Raw genomic sequence first — 17,901 nt, forward strand, 5'->3', positions numbered from 1 at the left:
CTCCGCAAACATATCACCAAACCGGCGTTTGCAGTCCTATTCTCACTGCCTTCTTGCGGCTGATTGTTATCCTTACATTAACACGGCCTTAGCAGAAGCTCTGGCTAATGTACACCTTGACTAGAAGCTGGTGAACTGGGTTTTGTAAGATTTCTTAAATGCGCTATCTTCTCTTTTTTGTCTTGTGCAGCTTCACGAAGCAAGGACACAGGATGGGGAAAAACCTTCAGCCGACCATTGCGATGACCAAGAATGCACGGCACTCACCACTTTGTTTTCGAGGAATGGAGCAAAGGAAATGCCCAAGACCAACGCTGCTGAGCATTCTGAATGCATCACACAAGTCGTCTAAGTCAGGCATAAACACACAATTTCAAATATAGATAGCTGTAATTTAGTACAAGATGTTTTTGTAGATGTGAAGGCCCCCCATCGCAGAAAAATTGCAATACAACAGCGTAAAACCTGCAGACTTCCTTGTGTGTGTGTGTTTTAACTTGCGGCTAAAAACATGTCTTTCAGCAAGCACTAACTGTGCCAACAAGCAGTTCTGTTGCAGCATAAGTGAGGTAGATCATTCAGAAATAAAAAAAAATGGCCCACGATTACGCTTCTTGGTAATGCGATCTATGAATGCAGGTGCTGCCTTATTTCAACAAAAGGTAACCGCATACAGAACTCGCAGTGCCGAAGGGAGGGAGTTCTGCGTTTCGGATTGGGCAGCACACACCACGATCCGCCACTATCGAGCCGGCCCTCTAGCGACGCGCCATCGCGCCAGCTTATAGTGGGTCACTGCCGTGGTGGGAATGGGGGGAGATTAGTAATTATTTTTTAATCTTTCTTATGAGGTGGCATGAGGAAACGTGTGGAGAACAGGGGTATTGAGTAAAGGTCACGCACTCATTCACTCGCAGACAGGCCTCAATGTGGCCGCACAAGGTTGGGGGGTAGGAGTAGTAAGGGGACGAAACGCTATAACTGTCTTTCGATTCACCGCAATGGCACTTTGCCAGGTAAGGGGAGGTATAGGCAAGAGTGGACCCGCACCATGAGCACAACCACAGGCACTGACAATGGGGGGAGGGGGGGACCGCTCCGGTGCCCGAGGCCTCTGGAGATTTCCAGAGGGGCCACAGGCCCCCCCCGGCCCCGGCGATGCCGAAGCCTACCCCCCCCCTCCCACCTAAAGTGTCATAGCCAGAGTTTTCTCACCCACATCACCTCAAGTTTCTGTTCAGTTGCCTCAACCTATTAACTAAAACATTATTGTGGCTAATAGCCTACTGCTTCATTGTTGGCACGGACTGCACAGGTTTTAATTCATATTCATAGGTGGTCGAGGTTTTTTCGGATTGCGAGTTACCTATCTGCAAGATCGTTCTTTGCGTTCACTGACGGTGGCCCAACTACGCGACGCTATACCAGCGGGCACGTTCCTCAAGGCGGTGCTCTCAGCTCGACGCTATTCAACCTCGCTCTTGTTGGGCTTGCTGAATACTTGCTAACTACCACCAAAATTTCAATATACGCAGATGACATCTGTGTCTTCAAAGAGCGGCAACTTTGACAACGAGCTTCTTGTGAAAACAAGGTCTCAGCATATCAGCGGAAAAATGCGCACTAGTGGCATTTACTCGCAAACCAATGACGCCTTATGTCATCTCAATCAATGGGCGGACCATTTCCTAAGTCAGAACCCACAGGTTTATTGGCGTAATTATTGACCGAGACCTCTGTTGGAGCCCGCACGTGGCCTACATGAAACGGCACCTGACAGCAACTTTCCAATTTATTAGATACTTGACAGGAAAGACATGGGGAATGTCAGTAGACGCAATGCTGAAACTCGACATAGCTCTCTTTCTCGGTTTTCTATGATATAGTCTACCTGTACTGAACAACACCTGCAAGACAAATATTCGTGTTCTGCAGGCAGCACAAGCTCAAGCACTCAGAGTTTGCCTTGGTTTGCCCGGATGCACGTCTACAGAAGCAACTATTGCGATTACTCGCGACCATCCACTGCAAACTCCCATTACGGTGGAAGCCCTGAGAACGGACATTAGACATTTTGCACGTGCCCCCTATTACCACCTTGCAACACTACCTTCAGACAGGCACCAAGCATCATTCTCTAAAGCTATCCTCAAGTACAACGACAAACTTCCCTCGGGCTTCACCGCTGCATCTAAACCACCGATACCCCCTTGGTGTCTTATCAGCTCCACAGTACATCTCAGTGGCAACAGGAATCGGAAAAAAGTTAGCTGCCGTCGTTTGTGCTGAAACAGCCATCTCTGCTTCTACACGAGAGGTACGCGGACAGTGTACATATTTATACTGATGGTTCCATAAACATTCAGTGTTGGTCCCGTGCTGTGGTTGTCCCAGCAAGAGCTATTACCATCAGCTTTGGGACTGACCATCCAACGACATCGACATCTCGACTCAACGGCCGACTCACTGCATATTTCGCTGGTTCATTATGCTGGTGGTGTCCGCGGTGTGTGCGCTTAAAACGTTTTATGATGATTTAGAATGGACGTGCAGAGTTTCCGGTTTATATCTGTTTACATTTTGTGCTGAAAGTGGGTTTTCTCTTGTGAGCCCAATGGACAAATTTCATAGTCAGCAGAATTGTTGTTGTACGCCGACTCACACCGAAATTGTGCAATATGCGTGCGTTGCATCCGCCGATGAAATAATAGAGTCATAATTTGCCCAGCACGTCACCACTCTCTTTCAACAAAATCATTGGCTGGTGACAGCTGGTACAAATCAGTAGATATAGCTCACTAAAAAGAAACGAAAGAAGCGCAAATAAATACATTTTTATTTGGCGATGCGGGCGAGAACTCGTACCAAGAAAGCAGCACGACGAGTTTGTAATTGAAGAGTTCGTGCGGTCTTATGAACTTAACACTAGACGTGGGCTAGTGGGCATATGAAATGTTATTGGGAGTAGTCATGCTAGCACCACTACCCTTCGCGAGACGGACATATTTGTTCTTGCGAAAACGCCTTTAGCGTGCTGCATTCCAAAAAAATTTGGATATAGAGACAGGTTTACGACAACAACGGTGCATCAGAGGGATTGTATGTGTAAGTGAGCGGCATGCACATTTAGAAATATTTTTAACATTTTCTTTTACTAATAAATGATAACAGTTGTGAGTTCGAAAACTACATATCGGAACACTACGCCACACTGATTGTATGTAGAGTCTGCGTACTCTTGTGCAGCTGAAAGAAATTATGAGGTTTTACGTGCCAAAACCACGATCTGATTATGAGGCACGCCATAGCGGGAGGAGCGCAGGCGCGCTTAGAAGATGGAACACCTGGTGCCAAGCCGACAGTTGGGACCGCCTGGGCGGATAAAGTCAAAGGTACGGTGAGAATCGTCAGTGGCGCCACTACGCAGGCGTTGACTGAAAGCAATGATGCCAGAAGAGTACAGTTGATTAGGGAGGTTAACTCTTTGCGTAAAGCTAATGAAGAGCTGACCAAACAGGTAGCAGAACTGAAAAAGAAGGCACAGCCGAGCCCTGCCAGCGCAGCAGTAGCCAGACCAGTAAGTCAAAGCAACGAACCAAGCGAGGGAGTTAACTACCCCGCCCCGAAAGAAAGAGCAGTAAGCCCCGAAACTGACTCGGTTTTCTCAGTCCTCAGCGAGCTGAAAGAGGTAATAAAAGAAATTAGAGAGACGACGGAAAGGACTAATTTTAAAGTGGATAAACTATGGAAATGGAGGCTAACGGCCGAACAGCGATTCAAGAAACTGGAAACGAGATGCGATGATGACGAATTCTTGCCGTCAGAATCAGAAAGTGTAAAATCGCTCTCTGGAACGTCAGGGGGCGCTCCAATGAGATCGATCGCGGGTAACAGCAAAATAACCCATTCAATAATCGTGGATATCGCCCACAGTTTTAGTGTGTGGCAGTGGAATTGTCGCGGATTCCACAACAAAAAGACATCGCTGTGCCGATTAATTAGATCGATGGGGCCACCGATCTAATCAGATCGATGGAGTAGTCACCTAATTTAGAAAGGTTATCCTGTAGTTTTACATATTTTCTAAGAGTACACTCGAACGATGAACGTAGTTGTAGCTCAACTGTAAAGGATGCGACGTGTACCACACGCTTTCATAACCGTGCCACAGTGACAGAGACCTTTTAAGTGCGTGTGAGGAGTAACGGTGAAGAAATTGGAGCGCCACTTCCTTCAACATTGCTTAAAGGCATCACCAAAGCCATTTCCGCCGTGGCAGTGGCAGCTCACAGAATGTGACATCCTTTGTAGAAGGAACAAAACACGTTCCAGGGGTAAATAACCAGATGCATTTCCTGGAACTTCAGTCGCAGTACTCGTGTGAGAAATTTCACACTGACCTTTCTAGGTCACATGCCGGCGGGTCGTATACAGCCGTCAGACAATCCTCAGAATCCAATGTGCCGAACCCGAAACATGTGTCTTCACGGCCGAGCCTTATGCAATATCGGTGGTAGTGATACAATTCAAGAAATTAAAGCTTCCAGAAATTATAATTGCAAATTCCTTACGTGCCGTAAAACTATAATGTTAGTGCGTAAGCAGGAAAAACCTGCACTCAATTAGTTTTATTCTGTTATTTGTACAACGTGTACGTCGAACCAGCATATCATATTATGCTGGGTGCATGGGCATACGGGCATCGATGGCAATGTGCTGGCAGGCGAAATTGCCACGTACATGGATACAAATACTGCCCCTGTTATAGACATGAGGCCTTACTTGTGGAAAACGTTCAGAATATATTGGCAACGTAAGTGAGACGCTGAAACGCTCAAAGAGACCCTGAAACAATTTTGACAATTTTCTACAAATGAACTGAATTTAAACGCTCCGCAGGGAGCGTTAGTCTATTATAAGGCTTTAAAAATCTGCATCGCTACCGATCGCAGCGGTGCTGCTCACCTAAGTTTTGAGCCGCCACCTCACCATTTACGCAGTACGTGCAAAGTGCCGGTTATACGGGCCAGTTGTTCTTTTACCGTCCTCTAAGCAGACGCGGCTATCTACGCTGGCTCCTAGTGCGCTGTTTATCTGTTTGACATATTTATTATTGACTCAGATCTCGAAACAAGTGATTGTTTTATGTAAGAGGGTGTTCACAGGGCTCTTCTACACAGGGCTCTAGTCCGATCCTAGAATCAGTGCATATCGCTCTGGTGGTTGGAAGAGACGAGATGCGTAATTTATTTCCTGTGTTTACAGCACACTTAATAACGTCCATTCTTTTATTGCTTATTTCCATTCTATTTCTTTATTGATGCACGATTTCCGGAGGATGAGTTCATATGGAAGCAAGTATTACAACATTCACCCGGCGCAGTGATTAGACTAGGCGGTGGACTCAAGCAATCGTCTGGAAGCATCCTTGAAAAGGTCTTTCTTTCCATTTGGCGAAGCCTGTTCGTTGAGGACGGCGCATTCGTCGTTGTTGTAGCTCTGAAGCGTCGATTCCTTACTGTGGTTCGCTTCGGCTTCGTCGAGCTGTGCAAAATAGAGCAAGCGTTTTAGAAAACAACTTAAAAAATCACAGCATCTGTATACATATCATCCAATCGCGCATTGTGTTACGAAACATGTAATTCAAGAATTAAGATTATGAGTACAAATATACCATAAAAAAGAGCAAATATGTTACATTTGTAATGTGATTGCGTTGCGTGAGTTTAGCTTGAATAAAAATAATTTTATTAGAATTCTACGCTAAGTGCTGACATTAACACGCCCAGAGGAACTTCAACTTACTGCAAGCCCTAAAGGCAATGGTTGCTAAAGTATATCGCTAAAATGGTTCTCAAGGTTTCCACAGCTATACAGAGGTGTGAATAAAGACAGCTGGAGCACTTTATGCAAGGCGCCGTCGCCTCTGCTCTTTCCATCATGTATGGCGAATGTTTGGGCGAATTCGTCGTGTTAATCTATCATGACGACATACTGGGTGCAAGGCCAGACAAAAAACGTAGAGAGATACAGATAAGCATGTATGGTCAACTAAGTTTTATTCGTTAATTCGGTTGATACATAAGATTTTTAGTGCAGCCGTGATCTACATACGGGAAAGGCTTAATAGGAAGCTTTAATTATCTCGGGCCCAACTCCGACGTGGCCTATTCAAATACACGTAATACGCAAAAACGTTTTCTTGAGATAACCCCCGGACCCATTTTAATGAACTTTGTTGCATTTCAGAGAGAAATTTAAATTCTGGTGATTGTTGAAAGCGGAATTTCGATTTAGGGCGTGGATTTTGTAAAAAGAATTTTTGAAAGTGCGAAAAAAAAAATAGACGCACGTTGTTTATAAATTAACGGCTCTGCATCAAGAACACTTATCCCCGTTCTGTAAACGGCATCCGTTAGGAAATTGAAAGCGGACAAATTCAAAATGTCAATTTGTATTTTACGTGAATTTGTTACGTTGTGCACAAGGGTTCTGCAAAAGCTGTATTTTCATAGTGCTCAATTTTTGTAGCTTCAATGTGTAATACATAACTATTATCCGCTTTAGATGTACTACTAGATGCGATTCACAGAATTGTGATATCATATTTCCTTGCTGGGTAAGAGAGTTGTGAACTTGATAGTTTCGTTTTGTGAATATTTACGATTTTTACAAATCTTTATTAAAGAATTAACTTTCTTAATAAAATAAATTGAAGCAACAGTCACTAGACTATAAGTTTTTCTTTAAAATGCAACAAACATCGTCAAATTTGGTGACGTGTTAGCCGAGAAAAACGAATTCTCCTTTTACAGGTATTTAGATAGGAGCAGCCGAGCTAAAGCTACCTCTTAACCTCTTAAGAGGTAGAGGGCGGAACTCAGAAATAATATATATATATAGCAACTCGAGAAACCTCCAGAAATCATGTGTAGGCATACGGCAGCGCTTTCTGAAAGACACAAAATAGCGGCGTCAATCATGCCTGCCGTTGAACAAACCTCTAAGTTTGTGCTTTTCGTCCCTCGTTCCAGCTCCTTCGTCTGGCGTTTATAGTACTTCCAGTAGTCATAAGCCTTGCACCAATGATTATCCTCTCTCGCGTAAGATTGCAGTGTCCGCGGCTTTTCCAATCACTTTTTACAGTTCCAAATGTCCCTCATGAGCACGTTACACTCCTAGCATGTGGAAGCGGCGAATGCAGAAAACAGAGGACCGAAAATGACAAGTTCCGACTACAAGTTCTGAGATCCGCATGATTAGTTCGCTTTGAGTTCGCTTTTTGTAGTGGAATTATTCATGCAGTAGGACTACAAACGGAAACCACTGAATGGAAGGACAATTACATCACCTGGGCTTAGCAAGCGCCATCACAAAGCCAAAATTTGAAGCACTGACAGTCAGGTGGGATTAGTCAAAACTTCAAACGCGAATGGATTTCTTCTACAACTGTACACCTTTTTAACATCTGGCTCAAAGTTCGCGCCATCAGAAATGCACATTTGTGTGGCAGCATGCCACCGCGTCGCGTCCACCATTTATTTATTTATTTATTTATTTATTTATTTATTTATTTATTTATTTATTTATTTCGTATACCGTCAGGCCCAGGGGCATTAAAGAGGAGAATGGTTGCATCAAATACAAAAAAGAAGTACTGTGCAGCAAAATGATTAGTAGTACAGAAATATATGGCTCTCGGTTACAAAATGTTATCTAAGTGTTCTTGTAGTGCTGGTTAATAAAATGAAATACGGTGCATACAGTGCAGTAATAGTGTTACGGTAATACAAGACAGCGATGCAATTGTTAGTACAAAAAATGGCTGTGGCTTAGGTAAGGTTAAGCCCAGGATGCGAAGCATAATAGCCTTTATTTTAGTTGTTGAACCACTGTTTAGCTTGGTGAACTGCTGTTGCTTGGCTATATTTGGTTCGGCTAGACGAAGAAACAACTCATGCGTTACTCTGCTTCGCCTTGGACACCCCGCATTGGACGCGGTGAGCGTCGAGCAACGCAGCGTTCGGCGCGGCAACGAAATGTGCGCCTGAGCAAGCGACGCACGCCTGAGCCTTAGAAACTGCTCGTTTCTAAGGCAACACCGCATTCACTAGAGGCGCTTTTGTACCGCTTTGAAGCATCGTACTCGTGGCTCAGTGGTAGCGTCTCCGTCTCACACTCCGGAGACCCTGGTTCGATTCCCACCCAGCCCATCTTGCAAGAGTTGAGCCAAAGCCACTTCTCCTCTGTCGTGACGTCACCGTGTCACGTGGTATTCAAGGCGACACCGCCGCGCCTGAGGAGCTGGGTTGAGCCCTCGTAATATGCTTCGCATAAAAATGGCTGTGGCTTAGGCAAGGTTAAGCCCAGGATGCGAAGCATACTTACTAGCCTTTATTTTAGTTGTTGAACCACTGTTTAGCCTGGTGAACTGCTGTTGCTTGGCTATATTTGGTTCGGCTAGACGAAGAAACAACTCATGCATTACTGCTTCGCCTTCAAGAGTGGAACGCGACAGCGTTCCCGTCGACCCGCCAAGGGGTGTAAGACAATGGGCTACAGGGCAGCGACTACGCGCCCCGCATTGGACGCGGTGAGCGTCGAGCAAAGCAGCGTTCGGTGCGGCAACGAAATGTGCGCCTGAGCAAGAGACGCACGCCTTAGAAACAGCTCGTTTCTAAGGCAACACCGCATTCACTAGAGGCGCTTTTGTACCGCTTTGAAGCATCGTACTCGTGGCTCAGTGGTAGCGTCTCCGTCCCACACTCCGGAGAGTCTGGTTCGATTCCCACCCAGCCCGTCTTGCAAGAGTTGAGCCAAAGCCACTTCTCCTCTGTCGTGACGTCACGGTGTCACGTGGTATTCAAGGCGACACCGCCGCGCCTGAGGAGCTGGGTTGAGCTCTCGTAATATGCTTCGCATAAAAACATGAATGAAATGTTCCGGTTTCTGCGATTAGCGAACGCGCGTCGTGTGCTTAGTTGTCGATTAACGAGGACAACAGCGTTCAGTCGTGCGTAGTCTGCAACGCTATCAGTCTTCGCGTCGATTCCGACACAGCGGGAGGCGTTGTGTTGTTTCCGCAGTAGCAAAAAAAAAAAACACTTGGAGTGCACTGTAAGTTTGTGCGTGTGTATGAAATCGAAAGCACAAATAAAGAACGGGTCCTAGACACAAACGGATCTCTTTAATTGACCAGCGGTCAATCATTCCCTTCATTCGTACATCATGCTTCAATTTCAAAATTGGCTTAATGTCGTAGGAATTTCATCTTTGTAGACTTGCTGGTGATGTATTTCAGTGGTAAATAAAAGAACTGCACGGTTAATTCATTGGGGTCAGAAAGCTATTCGCTTGCTTCGATAGTCAGATTATCGGGTTTCTGCATCATGTTTTTTGGCCCCTATTGTACCAGCCCGTCTCCCAGTGTTAAGGACCGAACCACCCTTCACTTCAAAATCAAATTTATTTCGTTAACCCTCCCTTAAGTGGCCAGTGTCGCGTTTGCCATGTAGGCGAATTCAGTTGAAATAACGGCCAGAGACTCCATAGACAGGCTTTTGGGTCCGTCTTTAGGCTGCGACTAGCTGGCTTTCTTTCTTTCTCCTCTCTGAATCGTTTTATGTAACTTTAAAATTAACTTATACAATATCACCGCAAATGCAAACGTCACACTATTGGCCGAGTCTGTCCGGTCTTTACGCACACGGAGGGCCTCCTCCGGAACATCGTAGTTCTAGTTCTCTTGAAGACATAGAAATTGCGATCCTATAACGCGTGCCTCGTTTACGTGATATCACATATGGCCGGCAAACACTGACACCAAGGAAAACATAGGGGAAGCTACTTGTACTTACTAACTGAATTAAAGAAATGATGAATTATTGGAAATGAAAGTGGATGAAAAGGCAACACACCGCTGGTGGGCAACGATTCCACGCATTCGCATTACGCGGACGATGCTCTACCATTGAGCTACCACTGCGCGGTTCTCCCATCCGCTTTCCTGGGTATTTATGAGTTACTACTAGAAGTCACCCTGGGAGAGTTAGCCAGCACCACCATCCACAAACCTCGGCGGCAGCAAGGTTTGTGAGGTCGCAAAAGGTAGCAGAAAAAATTTCTAGTGCTTGAAACGTAGTCCTCGTACTATTCCAGCCTCCTGCTTAATTTATTCCCGCATGAAGTGTGCACGTGATTTAAGCACAATACCTTTTCCCTGGTTTCATGCTTCGTTAGTAACACGAGAGATACGTGCTTTTGATGCAGGGTATCTTTTCGTCTTCACAACGTTCGTTCAGGCGCAAACTGTCAACAAAATTCATAACGCACTACAACACTGTTCATCGACCTGATAACTATACAAATACGGGTCACTTTCACAATTCAAAACTCGCCGAGCCTGCACAATATCCAAACTTTTTCAAGCTAAGCAATTAATAGAGAAGTCTTGTAGGCACGCTTGTTTGCCACGCGGTATTCACCCACACAATCATAAAAGCACATAATAAGCTAACTTTTGTAGTAGAGATTGTTCGTGTGATCCTTTTGTTTTCTTTTCGCCACGAAGTGCACTCACCTGCAGCGCTTGCCGAAAAAACTCGCAACGCCTCCAAAAGTTGAGAAAGACGGGACTAGTGAGGCGCAAATTCGTTCTCGACTCTTTTGCACCACCTGCAAGGTAGACGGTAACAGTGTCAGCAGTCGCTCTCATGTCACCATTTAGGATAAAGCTGAGAAGACGATAACGTTATACGATTTTTGAAAACTTGTTTGTGCCGTTTAACCTACCTATACTTAACAGCACATTATGAGGGGGGCTGTGGTGGAAAGCTCTGCATTAATTTGATTGCCCGGGTTGCCTTGACGCACACACAAAGGTCGGTACATAAAACTTACTGCGTCCCACTTCCATTGAAATGCGGCAGGCACGTTCGGGTATCGAAGCCGCGACCTCGTGCTCGGCAGCACGAGGCATATGCGGTATGCTAGCGCGGTGGGTTCTAGTGAGCTTTTCCAAATAATAGCTGCGGCTGAAATTTAAAGCAGGAATTTGTATGCGCTTTTCGTTTTCAGAGCCCAATTGGCGTAATAATGCAACTATTTAAGACCGTAAATGAGTGGTGTCACTTTACCTACATAATAAAAAGGGCCGCTATCCTGGTTGCCGTTTGGCGTAGATTGGCATTGCACTGGAAACTCGGTGTAACTACGCGATCAGCACGCTCGAAATATTTCGTTAAACTGGGAAGTTCGTAAAATGGAGAAAGGGATCGTGTGGTCCTCCGAAATCTAAAACTTTAACGTAGCCACACCCAAAACCTACCGCGGCATTGCATTTGCCGCTAACTCATGCCTGCGTATTTGAAATAATAATAATAATAATAATAATAATAATAATAATAATAATAATATACTTTTATTTATAAAGACAAGTGGTACAAAGTGCCAAGGCATTAGGAAAAGAGTTGCTACATAAGCAACTTGACTGGTCCTAATAACCAGAAGGTCTAAAAGGCAGTAGACAGGAAGGAGCGAGAAAAAAAAGAAGAAGAAAAAGAAATGAAAGAGGAACAATGGAAATAGAGAAAGGAAAGAGTAATGGCATGTAGTACATAGATCTCACTTCAACAATTTGCTTCACACATCAAAGAGCTCGGGAAAACAAACAATATAGATATATAGATACACAGAACCCTAAAAAGAAAAACATTAGGTACATGACTAAACCCAATTCTTGGGGCAATAGAAATTATACAGGTCTCTGCCAGAACAATTAGGTACATCGATGGACGCAAATCTGGGATTATTCAGCAGAGTGGGGAGAGTGTAACAAGTCATTTGGTTACCATAAGTTGAACGCACATGCGGTACATGCTAGTATTCCGGGGACCTGGTGTTATAACATGGGATGTTGTGTTTTAATCTAGCCAAAGATGAAACAAGGCTTAAGTTCTGTTTGGTTCCTTTTAGGTATCCAAGAGCAAGGCGGTAGTTAAACATATCACTGACTTTAATTACCCGAAGTTTTTTAAATAGGGGCCAATTTGGGCCAAGTCCGCGATGCCGGCCCAAATTGCTTGTGCGTGAAACCGAAAGAAAAAAAAAAAACGCCTCGCTGTTCGGGAGAGAACTGCCTATTCAGCATGTTGCAGTGAAAAGAACTTGCGATGTTCGCCTGCGTGCGCTTCATCAGCCGTGGGTGCACACACTTCTCATAGCCCACAAGCGCTTGCAATGCGTCCTCGGTTCCCTCGTGGGCACCCGGCAAACCGCCTCAAGAGATCGACGAATGCCGAGTCCGTTGTTCCATGCATGGGGGCGGCGTGAAGCCTCGTCGATGTAAAGCTAGGGCCGTGACTGGGGCGCGTAGATGTTTGATCGTGATTGCGTTAGAGCGGACGCTCGAAGAAACACCCGCCTTGTGTCAAATTGAGAAAAAAATAATTCTTTCAGGAAATACTTTGTTAAATCGAGTTTGTTGGCCAAGTTCGTTTCGCTAACTCGAGTTGACTACAATATTAAGCCTTATGGGTATCCGCCGGGGAACAGGAATTTCTTCGTCAGATCGGGCAATTCGTAAGATCGGGTTTCGTTAGAACAAGTTTTGTATAAGTACGCTTAAATTCGAACTAACTGGGTGGTTCGCACTTTTCGCATAATAAAGAACTCACATTATTTCGCCGTGAACTTATAAAATGAAAGGCGGGCGATCATGCAACCGCAACTAGGATCCAGAAACGTGAAAGATTGTCCAAATGATTCATTTAGTATAGCGGATGTCGAACACTACAGGCACTAGCTCGATGGCACGACAAAAGTTGGTAGGAAAATGGGCGGCCTGAAATGAACTGAGCTGGAATTGAACCGTATCGCGGAAGTAGCTCCACTTAAATTTTTGACGCCAACTAGACACCAGCAAACGTCGATGCCGAAAGGACCGAACAGAACCACAGATGAACCGCAGCGTGCAGCAAGTCACTTGTAGGCGCTTTGGTGTACAGCATTGCCAATTCACTCTGCTCTGCAGTATTTGCAACTGCCCGAATATGACACCCTCGTACGCAATACTATGGATGTTAAACCACCGCGGCTACTCGCCTGTAACGAGACTCAGCGCTGTTCCTAAAAGGATCGTGAGGAGGGCTCCGATGAAGGTGATCCAGAAGAACGACAGCCGGTACAGCGGGAACACGTAGAGTCTGCACAGGAGAGTCGTGTCTAAACTGCTTGCCGGTTATGAATTATGCACTTGGTGGGGCCTATCTACGAACCCCCGATCTATAGGAGAGGCGACGATTTCGAGGTACCGTATAGTCGTCGGGAAATTTGAGCACCAAGATTCAAACATCGAACTTTCCGGGTTTTGATGTCCTTCGCTGAGCTTCAGGAGGTTTTCTCCCAATCTGATTGATTTCAAGTGCCCCTCACCAGGTTTCGGGATTGCAAACAGGAAAGCGTGGCGCGTAGATCACGCGGCGGTAATCGTGTCTGCAAAGTGCCGAGCGGCTGCGTGACACGAAAGCAGCTGAATGTTTAAACAGGGGTCCATACGCTCTTCCCCTTTAGCGAGTACCGCTTCCAGCACGAGTAAAAGTTGGTGCCGAATGCCTCTACACAAAACGCACTGCCTGTAGCGTCAACGATTGTACCACGTGACCTCGGTAAATCGTCAAATGCAGAAAGCGCAAAACCGTCACTGGGAGTGCGCCGCGCAGCAATAGGCGGAAGAGATTAAAAAAAAAAAAGCAAAGGTGGCGGGGCTCGCAACGCAAGCTTAACGCGGTCTCTCAGCTGCGGTATGAGAGAAGGCTGGAGGGGAGGGGCTTTCTGACGCTAATCGACACAGAAAAAGAGAGTATCTGCATTGACAGAGAAAGGGGCTCGTGTTCAAACATCGTGGGCACGTGGCATTTTCACTTGTGTCATCTCTTCCAATAATGGAACAAATAAACATATTGATGAGGTCAGATGCTCTCCAAACGGCACCCTACAATGACAATGACAACGAAGTTTATTTGCATCAGTATATCAGTACATGACGCGAGGAGCATGAAGAAAAAGCTGCCACAGAGACAGCTTGAAAAAGCCGCAGGCCCCCGCATTAGCGTTCGCGCGGCAATAGCAAACACAAAGGCAGTAGATCATTGTTTAGAAATGACATTTATGCAAAATTGAGCATCGCGAAGCATGCGAAGCAAATGAAGAAAAAAATGTGCTCAAACAACAGGGCTTAGTAAAAGACATCTCCAACCAATGAGGACAAAAAAGCAATGATAGGCATAAGGGTATCGGAACTGTTAGAAAGACGAGGGCGAAAAAGATATAATCAAAACACAAGCCGTAAAATAACATCTCTCATAAAAACTAAACAAAATATATCAAGAATATAATCTATACTATGGTACTCGTTAGTTTCAATAAGGAAAATTTTTCGAAAGCCAGGGAAACAATCTAGTGCAGGCAGAAATAACTATAGAGATCTTTAAAAGAGGTATTTTCCAATCCATTGGTGTCATTGTATAATCTATTCAGTAGCCTTTGCAGGTTGTTACGAAGAATTCGTTGTCCCTATGTCGTTCTAACGGCTTCTGCTTTCCAAAACTCTTTGTTCCTTGTCGTATATGTTGTAACGTTGTTTTTAGATCCACTAGTGTTCTTAGAAAGCTCACTCCATTTTCAATTTCTTGTTTGTATGCTGTATATAGCCACTAATCGTACATACTGGCAATTGGCGTTATATTGTATTTTATAAAAAAAACACGGTTATGAACATATTTTGGGATGTTTTCTGGAACTCGTAAGAATTTTTGTTTGCAGTACATAAATTCATAGAGTATAGCTCCAATTTGCGATTAGGCCTGCAGAAATACCCTTTGAGATACTTCCTGCTGTCGTTGTTTTAGGCTCGAGCACAAGTTTTGCTGTTCCTTCACTTCCACTTTAATACGCACAATTAAATTTTGTTCACCTGATACTGGTGCCTTTCAGAGGCCTGGTCTATGGCACGGATCTGACGTCCGAAATACACACATGCGCAATCAACAAAAACATGCCAGGAACAGTTCATATGGACAGTTTATAACGCCCTGAGCACACAAAACGGTTTTAAATATATTTGCCGCAGTAGAACATGAACTCAGCCTGTGTAGTTAAAGCAAAATTTATTAAAAGCAGTGCATAGTTAGTTTATGTTTGCAACGAGCTGAAGGGTTAGTCGCTATAGATAAAGCTTTGAATAACGCAGCATTGTTGTAAAATCAACGAACGTAAATACAAACGCATCGCGCTTTTGTACCAGAATAAATAACAGCCTAATGCGATTTCCCGCAATATATTGCGAGACAGCTGTTAAGCCTCAACGGTTTTTTTCGCAGGTTGCGCGCTAAAGACGATGACGCGGGCGATGATGATGAATATATACAGATGAAGAAGATGAAGGGGTAATACAATGCTCACAATATATTTAATATCTTAGACGAACGCTTCAGAACTCAGGCAGACGCATTTGGCTATGCTTACTTGAAACAAAAAATGAGAAAAAGCCGATATTTTGCCCAGAAAGCGAAGCATCTATTATGACAGCAAATTAGTCGACAGCTATACTACGTAAGGATAGTAGTTTTACCAGCTTTTTAAAGTTATAAACGTAGGCGTACTAACTAAATTAACAAGCATGGTGTCACGCGGGCACTAGCAAGCACGAACCCATCTAACTTGATGACCGCGGAAACTTGCTGTCAGAACGCTGGAGCGAGTAAGGGCGGCAGCAGCAGGAGCGAGCGAATCGACCTTTGTGCTGCCGCTCCCATCAACGAGAACGAAGCGAAAACACAGCGCGCGGTGAACTCTGCACACTCCGCAGATGACTATCAAGACACAGCGGCCCAGATGCGTGTGCGCGGCCGACCGCGCCGCCCGTGAATAGAACGCGTCCCCCCACCTTCCCTACCCACAGATGAGTATGTCCCGTCGCGGATGGCTTTCAAGATTTTCAGGATACAGCGACCCGTGCGCGTTTTTACATTTGCCAGTGGGTACAGCGGGGCGTGACACTTTTCACGGCGCCCGACATTTCTGCGCAGGCGCTAGCAAGAGCGGGTGCGAGAGAGAAAATCTCGGGGCTTTTGCTCCTTGAATATATGACTAAGCCTAGGCACTACGGAGGAGGTTTCTTAGAGCTCATTGTATTCGTTTGTTCTCTAGACATGCTGGCATTGCGGAGTGCGGTCGAGCTGGTTTATACGCTCCGCCGCTGGCTGCCCGCGCGGTGAGGCAGAGGGCGCGGACGCCGCTTGGTGATCGCTGTGTCTGAAGGGACAATGTTCTGACTGGTGTTGTATAGTCCGCGGGTCACTTTTTTCGTCGCGACGATAGATCGGATTTTTTACAAGCACTGCTCCAGGAGGGCACATGTAACCAGCAAACGGAGAGCACGTGAGGTTATACTAAAGCAGGCGGCGCAGGATCTCCAGGGCACCCAAGGGGTAGCGCGGGGATCAAAGCTGGAAGCAGGGCGGCCCGTGGATTGGGGCCGCGTAGGCCGAAGCGTGCCAGGGGGTGTTCGCATAAAACATTGCCTGTCCACGACCGCGGACAGCCGATCTTATACTACTATGGCACATGCAGGCCTCGGCGAGTCCCAACTCACGGACAAGTCCGAGTTCTAGCTTTGATGTTCCCGGTGTCGCTTTGGTGTCCTCGAGGCGCCGCCAATATTTCGAAATAATGACACGTTAGTAAAGACGAAATAAGACAATTAGCAAACACGATTGAATAAATATAATTGCGTCGAGTCACCAAATTGCAATGCTAAGATCAGCACTACCGCGCCCCGCGACTTCTGCCGGCACACGCCATGGGACAAGCGCGTACAACACCCGCTAAGAAACTCCTCTGTAGTGCCTAGGCAGAGTCGTATATTCAAGGAGAAAAAGTTCCCATATTTCCTCTCTCGCACCCGCTCTTAGTCGCGCATGCGCGCAAACGTACGTCGTGTGCGCAAGTGCCACGCCCCGCTGTACCTACTAGCAATTGGAAATACGCCACCCGACTTTATAGAGAACCTTGCGGCGCCGCCGCATGAAGAAATGCGCTTGGACTGTCAATATAATTGCGGTATCGCAGCAAAACTAATAAGACGTCACACACAGCCTGCCAATCTGAGCATCTCATGCAACAAGAACATCGAAGTGAGTCTTCACCCGCTTCATTGTGAAACTAAGTCCTCACCCCCTTCAAAAGTTCTAAGGGTATGTTATACCGCTGCCCGAAAACAACACAAGACTGCAAAAAGTAACATGAGCCAACATAAGGCAAGCTACCCGTACTGCAGTGGTTCATCAGCAAGGATGCGAGAGCCAGCGAGCACCCCGGTGTCGTTGGAGAGCGACGGGCATCTCTCCAGCGTTCCGGTAATCACGGGAGGTGGAGGGACTGCCGACAGCATCCTTCCCACCGCATGCCACAGCTGTAGTACGCAGACCAGAATACTTGCCCACGCAGCGCCCTGCGCGACCACATAAAAAGACATTTATCCTAGGATGTTCACTCCGTGTTTCTATAAAGAAAAAGAAGAATACTTTCCTTCGGAACCAGGGCACGACGGCTGAAGTGAAGCGGCCAGCTTACGTGCGCGTGTTCGATCTATACAATGTTATTAATGCAATTATACGTTGCGGAACTATGCTAAACCTAACCTATATTTTTGCGGATTCCTTGGTGGCCCAAATATATAGCACGCCAGCGTACGTTCTTTAAAGGTTCGTAGGGTAAACACACGTCGCTCAAACTATGAAAGGAAAAAAGAAAACTTTCTTGATCTGCCTTTTTCCCTTCGATAATGAAATTCTCATCATTCCGAAATTGCTAATCTAGTGACCTATTTTTGCGTGTATTTTT

The 17,901-nt window shown here is 45.6% G+C and overlaps 2 protein-coding genes across 3 annotated transcripts in view; one reads left to right on the forward strand and one right to left on the reverse strand.

The window, feature by feature from the left end:
• LOC135921730 (sodium-coupled monocarboxylate transporter 1-like) overlaps nucleotides 1–448 on the forward strand; it is a 157,432-nt gene extending 156,984 nt beyond the window's left edge. Inside the window, exon 17 of the mRNA XM_065456027.2 lies at nucleotides 191–448. Within this exon, the coding sequence (XP_065312099.1) occupies nucleotides 191–352 (162 nt within the window). The 3' untranslated portion in view covers nucleotides 353–448. The remainder of the gene's footprint in view (nucleotides 1–190) is intronic.
• A 12,650-nt stretch (nucleotides 449–13,098) lies between these two features.
• LOC135921739 (sodium/iodide cotransporter-like) overlaps nucleotides 13,099–17,901 on the reverse strand; it is a 95,173-nt gene continuing 90,370 nt past the window's right edge. Inside the window, exons 12-13 of one of the 2 annotated variants that reach the window (XM_070523443.1) lie at nucleotides 17,325–17,509; nucleotides 13,099–13,202 (exon numbers count right to left, since the gene is read on the reverse strand). In XM_070523443.1, coding sequence (XP_070379544.1) covers nucleotides 17,343–17,509 — 167 coding nt within the window. In that variant the 3' untranslated portion in view covers nucleotides 13,099–13,202; nucleotides 17,325–17,342. Of the gene's footprint in view, nucleotides 13,203–17,324; nucleotides 17,510–17,901 lie in introns of those variants that run through there. The other variant, XM_070523444.1, reaches the window with a different exon arrangement.

Source organism: Dermacentor albipictus, chromosome 8 (assembly GCF_038994185.2).
Source record: "Dermacentor albipictus isolate Rhodes 1998 colony chromosome 8, USDA_Dalb.pri_finalv2, whole genome shotgun sequence".
Taxonomy (NCBI): Eukaryota; Metazoa; Arthropoda; class Arachnida; order Ixodida; family Ixodidae; genus Dermacentor; species Dermacentor albipictus.